This window comes from Oncorhynchus nerka, linkage group LG24 (assembly GCF_034236695.1).
Source record: "Oncorhynchus nerka isolate Pitt River linkage group LG24, Oner_Uvic_2.0, whole genome shotgun sequence".
NCBI lineage: Eukaryota > Metazoa > Chordata > Actinopteri > Salmoniformes > Salmonidae > Oncorhynchus > Oncorhynchus nerka.
In genome coordinates, this window is record NC_088419.1 from 98,953,383 (window position 1) to 98,966,154 (window position 12,772).

Genomic DNA, 12,772 nt, shown 5'->3' on the forward strand with positions numbered 1-12,772 from the left:
GTGAGGCATCCGTTTCTCAAACTAGACACTAATGTACTTGTCCTCTTGCTCAGTTGTGCACTGGGGCCTCCCACTCCTCTTTCTATTCTGGTTAGGGCCAGTTTGCGCTCTTCTGTGAAGGGAGTAGTACACAGCGCTGTACCAGATCTACAGTTTCTCGCATGGAATAGCCTTCATTTCACAGAACAAGAATAGACTGACGAGTTTCATAAGAAAGTACTTTGTTCCTTGGCCATTTTGAGCCTGTAATCGAACCCACAAATGCTGATGCTCCAGACACTCAACTAGTCTAAAGAAGGACAGTTTTATTGCTTCTCTAAATCAGTACAACAGTTTCAGCTGTGCTAACATAATTGCAAAAGGTTTTTCTAGCCTTTTAAAATGATAAACTTGGATTAGCTAACACAACGTGCCATTGGAACACAGGAGCGATGGTTGCTGATAACGGGCCTCTGTAGATATCCCAATAAAAATCAGCCGTTTCCAGCTACAATAGTCATTTACAACATTAACCTCTGAGCATAGAGCCCCATAAAAAATAAATAACAAAATTAACCAGCACAGGGGTAACATAATCAAACTGCATTAAAATAAATCGTTTACCTTTGACGATCTTCATCTGTTTGCAATTCCAATGCTCATTGTTACACAATGAATGATCTTTTGTTTGATAAAATCAGTTTTTATAGCCTAACACGAAACATTTTGTGAACCCCTTGTGTCGTGAATTCCGTCTCACTCCATTTGACGACACATTCCAGGTAAATCACCCACAAAGAACGTGACTTTTCCAGTCAGGTTTGGTTTCACTGCAATCAACTGGTTTGTTTGTAACACAATCAAACCTGATGGGCCATTTTGCGGGACGTATTGACTGAAAGAAACCGATTTGAAGACAACAAGTAATGACATCATTGTGCACCAATGATTTGCCCGCTGTTTCGTTGATTGACTGTCTTTTAACCCAATGACCACTGATCGTCTTGAAAACAAGCTGGGTAGATAGCCAATGAGCTGAGCTAAACGGCAATACGCCATGTTTATGTGTTGCAAGACCAACCCATGTAGTAAGCTCCAGCGTAAAGAGAGTCATGCGCTATTGAATTTTCATACCGGAAAGAGAAACACATATTACACATTGCATTGTTTGGTGAACGCGCAGATTCAGCTGTTTATATATCAATCATTATGGCCATTAAGTCAGGGAAAGCTAAATCTAAGTCTAGATTTACAGATGTACACACAACTTTAGAATACATTGATTAGGAAGGTGAGACAGAGATTTTTGTAGGATGCTTTATTTAGCGATTGTGGAGGAATATTTTTTAAACGGGAGAGGACATCGTTTTGGACTGGTAAGTTCTTATCATGCTAATGCCCTTGTTTGGATTTAATAATATAAAATATTATTTGTGATTTTTTATTTTAGAAGCAATATTTAAACATTTAATGTCATGAAATGTGAGATGCGTGTGTCTGCCGCCCTACCCCAACCCACATGAAATAGCCTATTTGAGGCTGTTGAGGAGAGGGCAGGACCACATCAATGGCCAAAGTGAAATGGAGACAGTAGATACAGCTGGTCTGTTGAAATATAAGAGACAGTAGATCTAGCTGAAATGTCATAATATAAAAGAGACAGTAGATCTAGCAGGTAATAATAATAATATATTCAACCTTCAACTCTATATATACACTACTCAAAAAAATAAAGGGAACACTAAAATAACACATCCTAGATCTGAATGAATGAAATATTCTTATTAAATACTTTTTTCTTTACATAGTTGAATGTGCTGACAACAAAATCACACAAATTATCAATGGAAATCAAATTTATCAACCCATGGAGGTCTGGATTTGGAGTCACAAAATTAAAGTGGAAAACCACACTACAGGCTGATCCAACTTTGATGTAATGTCCTTAAAACAAGTCAAAATGAGGCTCAGTAGTGTGTGTGTGGCCTCCACATGCTTGTATGACCTCCCTACAATGCCTGGGCATGCTCCTGATGAGGTGGCGGATGGTATCCTGAGGGATCTCCTCCCAGACCTGGACTAAAGCATCCGCCAACTCCTGGACAGTCTGGTGCAACGTGGCGTTGGTGTATGTAGCGAGACATGATGTCCCAGATGTGCTCAATTGGATTCAGGTCTGGGGAACGGGCAGGCCAGTCCATAGCATCAATGCCTTCCTCTTGCAGGAACTGCTGACACACTCCTGCCACATGAGGTCTAGCATTGTCTTGCATTAGGAGGAACCCAGGGCCAACCGCACCAGCATATGGTCTCACAAGGGGTCTGAGGATCTCATCTCGGTACCTAATGGCAGTCAGGCTACCTCTGGCGAGCACATGGAGGGCTGTGCGGCTCCCCAAAGAAATGCCACCCCACACCATGACTGACCCACCACCAAACTGGTCATGCTGGAGGATGTTGCAGGCAGCAGAACGTTCTCCACAGCGTCTCCAGACTGTGTCACGTCTGTCACATGTGCTCAGTGTGAACCTGCTTTCATCTGTGAAGAGCACAAGGCGCCAGTGGCGAATTTGCCAATCTTGGCTGTAAAGACAACCCCCACCTGTGGACGTCGGGCCCTCATACCACCCTCATGGAGCAGACACATGCACATTTGTGGCCTGCTGGAGGTCATTTTGCAGGGCTCTGGCAGTGCTCCTCCTTGCACAAAGGCAGCGGTAGCGTTCCTGCTGCTGGGTTGTTGCCCTCCTACGGCCTCCTCTACATCTCCTGATGTACTGGCCTGTCTCCTGGTAGCGCCTCCATGCTCTGGACACTATGCTGACAGACACAACAAACCTTCTTGCCACAGCTCGCATTGATGTGCCATCCTGGATGAGCTGCACTACCTGAGCCACTTGTGTGGGTTGCAGACTCCGTCTCATGCTACCACTAGAGTGAAAGCACCGCCAGCATTCAAGTGACCAAAACATCAGCCAGGAAGCATAGGAACTGAGAAGTGGTCTGTGGTACCACCTGCAGAACCACTCCTTTATTGGGGGTGTCTTGCTAATTGCCTATAATTTCCACCTGTTGTCTATTCCATTTGCACAACAGCATGTGAAATGTATTGTCAATCAGTGTTGCTTCCTAAGTGGACAGTTTGATTTCACAGAAGTGTGATTGACTTGGAGTTACATTGTGTTGTTTAAGTGTTCCCTTTATTTCTTTGAGCAGTGTATCTGTGTATTATACCTGTTGATACAGGGCTCATATGTGAAACTATTTTAACTGAACATTTTCTTTCACAGTGACACTGACTCCGAATGGGAGTCTTATCCGGTGTCCTGTGTGAATTTAAGTATGCTCTCTCTCGGGAGGACCTGAGCCCTTGGACCATGTGTCAGGACTACCTGTCATTATGACTCCTTGCTGTCCCCAGTCCACCTGTCCTTGTCGCTGTTCCAGTTTCAACTGTTCTGCCTGGGGCTATGGAACCCTAAAATGTTCATTTTTACTCGAGGTGCTGTCCTGTTGCACCTGCTACAACCACTGTGATCTCCACCCGGCACAGCCAGAAGAGGACTGGCCACCCCCCATAGCCTGGTTCCTCTCTAGGTTTCTTCCTAGGTTTTGGCCTTTCTAGGGAGTTTTTCCTAGCCACCGTGCTTCTACACCTGCATTGCTTGCTGTTTGGGGTTTTAGGCTGGGGCTATATAAATTGATTTGATTTGATAGAGGACTGAGGGTCATCCAAATATTGAAAGTGTGTAAATAGTTACCCATGTTATTTTGTAAATGTATATTTTTTCCATATTTTTTAATCAATCATAATTATTTTTCCCATTGTTTGTTTTGCATTTTGTATGTCATTATTTGTTAAGAATGTATATCTTCACCAATTTGGCCACTTGGGTACATTCGGGCTACTTGTGTGGGACACCTGGGTGACTTCATGATAAATGTCATGTAGCACACTCATTTTGGAAGTTATCATTCTGAAACTTTGCACAAGTACTGTTGCCCTCTTATATTTTTCACTGAAATTGTCCCCATCATCCTATCTGAATGTTTGTTTTATCTTGTTCATTTTAAAGATGATACAAAAAGAAAAAACTTATGTTTTTTTCCCAATGTTTTATCTAAACCAGATCTATTGTGTGTTATTCTCCTACATTCAATTCACATTTACACAAACTTCAGAGTGTTTTCTTTCAAATGGTACCAAGAATATGCATATCCTTGGTTCTGTGCCTGAGCTACAGGCTGTTAGATTTGGGTATGTTTTCAGGCGGAAATTGCACAATGTAGGGGGGAGCTGCAATTAACAATGTCTACACTGTATTTCTGATCAATTTGATGTTATTTTAAAATGGACAAAAAAAATAGCTTTTCTTTCAAGAACAAGGACATTTCTAAGTGACCCCAAACTTATGAATGATATTGAATGCGTTTCTACGGGCTATAATAGTAAACGCTTAACCCAATATTTTTCAAATAATTGAAAATTAAATTGTTATACATAAAGGCCCCCTAAAATTCCAAATCCAATAGCTAAATAATCCATGGTATGCTAACAATTCCATATGTTAGCCGAGTACCCTACCTCCAACGGCTAGGTTAGGGCCGTAGGTTAGGGCCGTAATTCCCCCATATTGGAAGGTTAGTGTTATTAAAGTACCCAGTGGGTTAGGGTAGAGTTATGGTTAACGTACCCAGTGGGTTAGGGTAGAGTTTTGGTTAGGGTAGAGTTATGGTTAACGTACCCAGTGGGTTAGGGTAGAGTTATGGTTAACGTACCCAGTGGGTTAGGGTAGAGTTATGGTTAGGGTAGAGTTTTGGTTAACGTACCCAGTGGGTTAGGGTAGAGTTATGGTTAACGTACCCAGTGGGTTAGGGTAGAGTTTTGGTTAACGTACCCAGTGGGTTAGGGTAGAGTTATGGTTAACGTACCCAGTGGGTTAGGGTAGAGTTATGGTTAACGTACCCAGTGGGTTAGGGTAGAGTTATGGTTAACGTACCCAGTGGGTTAGGGTAGAGTTATGGTTAACGTACCCAGTGGGTTAGGGTAGAGTTATGGTTAGGGTTATGGTTAACATACCCAGCGGCGGCTGCAGCATGTCCCCATTCTTTTCACAGGTTCCTATAGGCTGGATGTCTGAGGAGTCGACCAGCCTCCAGAAGTCATTGGTGTTGTCACTGCCATCCAGACGAAGACGCAGACGCACACCCGTCATGCCCATCACAGTGGCGATGCACACAGAGGTGGAGTTCCGAGGGTCATGGACTTCCAGCTTCATCCCCACCTTGAAGTCATTGGAGGGAGGGACTCTGGACTGGAGAGAGACCGAAAACTCACTGCAGAGAGACAGTATACTGTCTCTTAGCCTTCTCTGCTGTCACTGAACTCACACTGTCTGAAGAAGCTAGGTGAAGCCGGGGTAGATGGACACATACCTGTCTGAAGAAGCTAGGTGGACCCGGGGTAGATGGACACATACCTGTCTGAAGAAGCTAGGTGGAGCCGGGGTAGATGGACACATACCTGTCTGAAGAAGCTAGGTGGAGCCGGGGTAGATGGACACATACCTGTCTGAAGAAGCTAGGTGGAGCCGGGGTAGATGGACACATACCTGTCTGAAGAAGCTAGGTGGAGCCGGGGTAGATGGACACATACCTGTCTGAAGAAGCTAGGTGGACCCGGGGTAGATGGACACATACCTGTCTGAAGAAGCTAGGTGGAGCCGAGATAGATGGACACATAACTGTCTGAAGAAGCTAGGTGGAGCCGGGGTAGATGGACACATACCTGTCTGAAGAAGCTAGGTGGAGCCGGGGTAGATGATGTTTCCTTCAGGTACTCCTCCCAACTGAACGACTCTGAGACAGAAACATCAAAGGGTTAGTAGACCCGACAGACCTACATGTATATACTGATGTAACAGGTATAAAAAAAAGACACAAAAAATTACATTTAATAAAACAAAGTTACTTTGCAGTTAGATCAAATGTTATCCTAGGAACAACACGTTCAAACTTTTAAAATAGTAAAAGCTAGGGGTCATCTCTCCTAGGAGTCTAAAGTTACCTTTAGCAGGAGTGGGACCTGGAGGAAGGAGACTTCCTGCTTTCTCCTTCTGATCTGAAAACACAAACACATCAACACTGACCACACCCGTGTTCATAACCAGGTAGAAAGATGGTATTTACCACACATGCCTTGGAAAATCCACTTGAACGGCCCTCCAAGTGGTAATTACTAGTGGGAAACTCATCTACCACCCTGAGCTCCGACTTATCCCACATGCTGACCTCCGCTTGCTTGCCATTAGCCAATCTGCGTTTCTCAATGAGTTTAATGCAAGTGAATGGATCCACCTCCTATAACTACTTTACAAATGATCACCTTCCCACTTGGTTAGGAACACAGCATTAGGCCATTTGATGCAATCTTCAACCTAGCTTTTAGCCATCTAGCGAATGTTAACTGCTCTGTGTAAGTTGACTTGTTAGCAAGTAAGAGAAAAAGTGTAAGTTACTAAACATGTTTTATTATCACCTAAAACAATGTCACTCCTGTCTTGAATAAAAAGGTTCTATTTTGCAATCTCCCAAAATAAATGTTCTCTGGCGAAAGAAGGCTCTCCTCCATCTTGCGTTATAAACACTACTCATGTCAGACCAGTAAGGATGTCATAAGGTGAAAGCACCAATTTGTAAGTCGCTCTGGATAAGAGCGTCTGCTAAATGACTTAAATGTAATGTAAATGAAGACTGCTGGAAAATGAGGTACACCAGAATTCCATCCATTTGTGGACCCGGCAATAGAATATTGAAACGAGAAATACAATGGCATACTAAATAAACAGGCTGCAGTGTACTTGCTCATGTTTCCTTACCTTTGACTGATGTCCTGCCCATGATGGCTCCTGGGTAATGTGGTTATTCTACAAGGCAATGGGAATGACAGGCAGGTGGTCCACCCAGTGTGCAACTATGGCCCTGTAGTACTGACCTGGAACAGAAAATACTGATCTTATAAGGTTATAAAATATCAAGGATGTATCCTCTGTCGCAGCAGGTATCCAATAAGGTAGAAGTTGTCTGTAGCAGCAGATATCCAATAAGGTAGAAGTTGTCTGTAGCAGCAGATATCCTATAAGGTAGAAGTTGTCTGTAGCAGCAGATATCCTATAAGGTAGAAGTTGTCTGTAGCAGCAGATATCCTATAAGGTAGAAGTTGTCTGTAGCAGCAGGTATCCTATAAGGTAGAAGTTGTCTGTAGCAGCAGGTATCCTATAAGGTAGAAGTTGTCTGTAGCAGCAGATATCCTATAAGGTAGAAGTTGTCTAGCAGCAGATATCCTATAAGGTAGAAGTTGTCTGTAGCAGCAGGTATCCTATAAGGTAGAAGTTGTCTGTAGCAGCAGGTATCCTATAAGGTAGAAGTTGTCTGTAGCAGCAGATATCCTATAAGGTAGAAGTTGTCTGTAGCAGCAGATATCCTATAAGGTAGAAGTTGTCTGTAGCAGCAGGTATCCTATAAGGTAGAAGTTGTCTGTAGCAGCAGATATCCTATAAGGTAGAAGTTGTCTGTAGCAGCAGGTATCCTATAAGGTAGAAGTTGTCTGTAGCAGCAGATATCCAATAAGGTAGAAGTTGTCTGTAGCAGCAGATATCCAATAAGGTAGAAGTTGTCTGTAGCAGCAGGTATCCTATAAGGTAGAAGTTGTCTGTAGCAGCAGGTATCCTATAAGGTAGAAGTTGTCTGTAGCAGCAGGTATCCTATAAGGTAGAAGTTGTCTGTAGCAGCAGGTATCCTATAATGTAGAAGTTGTCTGTAGCAGCAGGTATCCTATAAGGTAGCAAGTAGGTGGTGGTGAGAGCCCTGGCGGAATGCTGCCAGGAAAATAACCTCTCCCTCAACGTCAACAAAACAGCTGATTGTGGATTTCAGGAGACAGCCGAGGGAGCACAACACACCATCCATGGGACCACAGTGGAGAAGGTGAAAAGCGTCAAGTTCCTCATCGATCACATCACCAACAATCTGAAATGGTCCACCGACACAGCCAGTGTGATAAAGGAGGCTCAAGAAATTCAGCTTGGCCCCTAAAACCCTCATTAACTTTTACAGATGCACCATTGAGAGCATCCTGTCAGGCTGTATCACCACCTGGTACGGCAACTGCACCGCCCTCAAACGCAGGGCTCTCCTGAGGGTGGTGCAGTCTGCCCAACACATCACTGGAGGCACACTGCCTACCCTCCAGGACACAAACAGCACCCGATGTCACAGGAAGGCCAAAAAGATCATCAAGGACAACAACCACCTGAGCCACGGCCTGTTCACCCCATGACCATCCAGAAGGCGAGGTCAGTACAGGTGCATCAAAGCTGGGACCAAGACACTGAAAAACAGCTTCTATCTCAAGGCCATCAGACTGTTAAATAGCCATCACTAGCCGGCCTCCACCCAGTACCCTGCCCTGAACTTAGTCACTGTCACTAGCCGGCTACTCAACCCTGCACCTTTGACATGGAATCACTGGGCACTTTAAAGTAACAAGCATTTAGTTAGATACTACTGCACTGTTGGAGCTAGGAACAAGCATTTAGTTAGATACTACTGCACTGTTGGAGCTGGGAACACAAGCATTTAGTTAGATATTACTGTACTGTTGGAGCTAGGAACACAAGCATTTAGTTAGATATTACTGTACTGTTGGAGCTAGGAACACAAGCATTTAGTTAGATATTACTGTACTGTTGGAGCTAGAAACACAAGCATTTAGTTAGATACTACTACACTGTTGGAGCTAGGAACACAAGCATTTAGTTAGATATTACTCCACTGTTGGAGCTAGGAACACAAGCGTTTCGCTACACATACAATAACATCTGCTAAATATGTGTATGTGACAAAATGTAAGGTAGCGGTTATCTTTTTAGTAGCAGGTATCCTATAAGGTCGCAGTAATCCTATAAGGAAGCAGGTATCCTATGACGTAGGATGTATCCTACAAGGTAGCAGGTATCTCTGTAGTAACAGGTTTCCTAAAAGGTAGCAGGAATCCCTTTAGTAGTAGGTATCATACATTTAGTAGCAGGTATCGTAGGAGGTTATCCTACAAAGTAGGAGGTATCGTTGCAGTAGCATGTATCCTGGGCGATATTTATCGTGTGACGATAGATGTTTTTCTATCGCTTCATATTATGCCCTATAATTTATTTAGTTGTGTTGCAAACCACAAACCACGTTCTTTACGGCAATATTGTGTAGAAGGAAATTTGCAACAAACATGGAGGAGAGTGAATGTGACACAGAGCACGGAGACACGGAGCTCATACCTAAAAAGAGGAGCTACTTCGGTCGCATGGACGTGGTTTGGGAATGAAACTGACACGGACCAGAAAAAAAGTCCTCTGCAAAATAGGCAGCAGGCCGGTCCTGAGGCTCAAACACCACTAACCTCTTACCACCTTCGTCAAGAATCATGTGAAACAGTACAGGGAGAGTCTACAGATGAGACCCAAAAAAGTAAAGTCGAGTGCTCAAAACAAATCCGACTCAGATGTTGCAAGAGGTTTACTCGCGGCACACCATATGGCAAAGAATCACGAAGATGGAAGGAGATAACAGCTGCTGTTACAACTTACACCTGCAAAGACATGGCCCCAATTTAAATGCTCGGGAAACAGGGGCTTCGTGAGTTGGTGCGAACACTTGACCCAAGGTGCCAAATGCAAAATCATATGTGACACGTATTAACGCCAAAATAACATGCAACACAGCCAAGTCCCCAAAAACATACATATATACACACATACACACAGTTGAAGTTGGAAGTTTACATACACCTTTGCCAAATGCATTTAAACTAAATTTTTCACAATTCCTGACATTTAATCAGAGTAAAAATTCCCTGTCTTAGGTCAGTTAGGACCACCACTATTTTAAGAATGTGAAATGTCAGAAAAATAGTAGAGAGAATTATTTATTTCAGCTGTTGTTTCTTTCATCACATTCCCAGTGGGTCAGAAGTTTACATACACTCAATTAGTATCTAGTAGCATTTCCTTTAAATTGTTTAACTTGGGTCAAACGTGTCGGGTAGCCGTCCACAAGATTCCCACAGTAAGTTGGGTGAATTTTGGCTGAGTTTTGTAACTGAGTCAGGTTTGTAGGCCTCCTCGCTCACACACGCCTTTTCAGTTCTGCCCACAAATGTTCTATAGGATTGAGGTCGGGGCTTTGTGATGGCTACTCCAATACCATGACTTTGTTGTCCTTAAGCCATTTTGCCACAACTTTGGAAGTATGCTTGGGGTGACTGTACATTTGGAAGACCCATTTGAAACCAAGCTTTAACTTCCTGACCGATGTCTTGAGATGTTGCTTCAATATATCCACATAATTTTCCTTCCTCATGATGTCATCTATTTTGTGAAGTGCACCAGTCCCTTCTGCAGCAAAGCACCCCCACATGATGCTGCCACCCCCGTGCTCTACGGTTGGGATGGTGTTCTTCAGCTTGCAAGCCTCCCCCTTTTTCCTCCAAACATAATGATGGTCATTATGGCCAAACAGTTATTTTCAGACCAGAGGACATTTCTCCAAAAGGTACAATCTTTGTCCCCATGTGCAGTTGCAAACCATAGTCTGGCTTTTTTATGGCAGTTTTGGAGCAGTGGCTTCTTCCTTGTTGAGCGGCATTTCAGGTTCTGTGGATAATAGATACTTTTGTACCCGTTTCCTCCAGCATCTTCACAGGGTCCTTTGTTGTTGTTCTGGGATTGATTTGCACTTTTTGCACCAAAGTACGTTCATCTCTTGGATACAGAACGCGTGTCCTTCCTGAGCAGTATGACGGCTGCGTGGTCCCATGGTGTTTATACTTGCGTACTATTGTTTGTGCAGGTGAATGTGGTACCTTCATGTGTTTAGAAATTGCTCCCAAGGATGAACCAGACTTGTGGAGGTCTACAATTTATTTTCTGAGGAGGTTTTGGCTGATTTATTTTGATTTTCCCATGCTATCAAGCAAAGAGACACAGAGTTTGAAGGTAGGCCTTGAAATACATCCACAGGTACACCTCCAATTGACTCAAATTGTGTCAATTAGCCTATAAGAAGCTTCTAAAACCATGACAACATTTTCTTGAATTTTCCAAGCTGTTTAAAGGCAGTCAACTTAGTGTATGTAAACCTCTGAGCCACTGGAATTGTGATACAGTGAATTATAAGTGAAATAATATGTCTGTAAACAATTGTTGGAAAAATGACTTGTGTCATGCACAAAGTAGATGTCCTAACCGACTTGCCAAAACTATAGTTTGTTAAGGGCTTGTCAGTCAGCATGTCACGGTAAAGTCGACACTTGTTGTATTCGGCGCATGTGACAAATAAAGTTTGATTTCATTTCATTTGGCGATTTAAGTCCAGGAAGCAGCGACCCAACTTCTGTTCACCAGCATTTCAATGTCAACATACGTTCGTTATTCACCAAATACGGAGTTTCGATTAGCAACTGTCGTCATTTGCTGCCGTCACGGCCGGTGTGTACTAACAAAAAGTGTCTAAAAATGTTTACAGGTCCCTCATTTCTACCATGCACACGTCGGAATGCATTGGATGTGCCATTTTTCCGGTTATTTAACATTTTATTTTACTTTTTTGTCAGTACACACCGGCCGTGACGGCAGCAAATGACGACAGTTGCTAATCGAAACTCCGTATTTGGTTAGTAACGAACGTATGATGACATTGAAATGCTGGTGAATATAAGTTGAATCGCTGCTTCCTGGACTTAAAGGAGAATCGCCATACCAAAGTCTCCTGTAAAGACATAACCTGGTTCAGGTGTAGTTACCCCACTTCGGTTCTTGAGAGCTAACGTCAATAGCTAGCAAAACAAATGAGTTCGCTAGGGCTAAAGCTAGCTTGCTACATCATCCCGGGCGTTGTCTGAAGTTAGTTATCCAGTCAGGTGTGAACTAGTGCTAGGCCAATGCAGATAGTTAGATATATAAATACATGATTAATTATACCGAGTAATGGACAAACATACCTTGTTAGCTCGCTAGCTAATGTCCCTAGCAGTGTTAGCTTACTAACGAGCGACCTTTTAGTTCATCTTTTTTTTTCTTCGATTCGTGACTAATTTAATTTAAATGTTCAAACCGTGGTGGTTTTATGTTGTTTGGAATTAGAAAAAATGACTTACCAGGGCAGCTTTTTAACGAAATTGATCAGATCCCAACACTTTTCTCTAGCAGTCGTCAGCCGCCATATTTCGTAGTTGAGTCAGTGCGCATGAGCAACAAACCGCAACCTGTGGTGATATCATGAGTCCAAACAGTTGCAAAACCAAACTTTCTATTGTATAAATTCAGGTAAGTCCTTCCCGTTTCGCTCTGTTTGCTTCCGCTTAAGAAACGTTTTACTACAGCCCCAAAGGGTGTATTCATTACGCCGATTCCGTTTACTCCAAACGGAAAACGTTTTTCAACTAAAACGAGAGTTTCTGTTGGACAATTTGGTCTAGATCCTTCCCCGTTTAATTCCGGTTTCTTCGTTTGATTCTTAAACGGTAAACTGTTTCATTTGCCAGACGTAATACACCGCAGTACTGTACCAAATAAAGTAGTATTAACATATGCACAAACTAATGATGTTAGGTTTGATACTGGAACGCCGAGGCATGTGTCGACATCGCTCCCCACTCATCCATGGACATGGAATTATGGGCGATATCAGGTCCGTCTGTTGTGGCCGCAATTTCGTCCAAAATTAGTCGTTCCAAATTGGGCTG

General features: G+C 43.1%; 1 protein-coding gene across 6 annotated transcripts in view; it reads right to left on the reverse strand.

Annotated features, from left to right (window-relative positions):
• The window catches only part of LOC115118148 (sex comb on midleg-like protein 2), a 58,362-nt gene extending 46,075 nt beyond the window's left edge, over positions 1-12,287 (reverse strand). The window contains exons 1-5 of one of the 6 annotated variants that reach the window (XM_029646698.2): positions 12,185-12,287; positions 6,858-6,973; positions 6,047-6,100; positions 5,768-5,838; positions 5,060-5,294 (exon numbers count right to left, since the gene is read on the reverse strand). In XM_029646698.2, the coding sequence (XP_029502558.1) occupies positions 5,060-5,294; positions 5,768-5,838; positions 6,047-6,100; positions 6,858-6,879 (382 nt within the window). In that variant the 5' untranslated portion in view covers positions 6,880-6,973; positions 12,185-12,287. The other 5 variants (XM_029646699.2, XM_065009384.1, XM_065009382.1 and 2 more) reach the window with 5 other exon arrangements.
• Between the last annotated feature and the right edge of the window lie 485 nt (positions 12,288-12,772).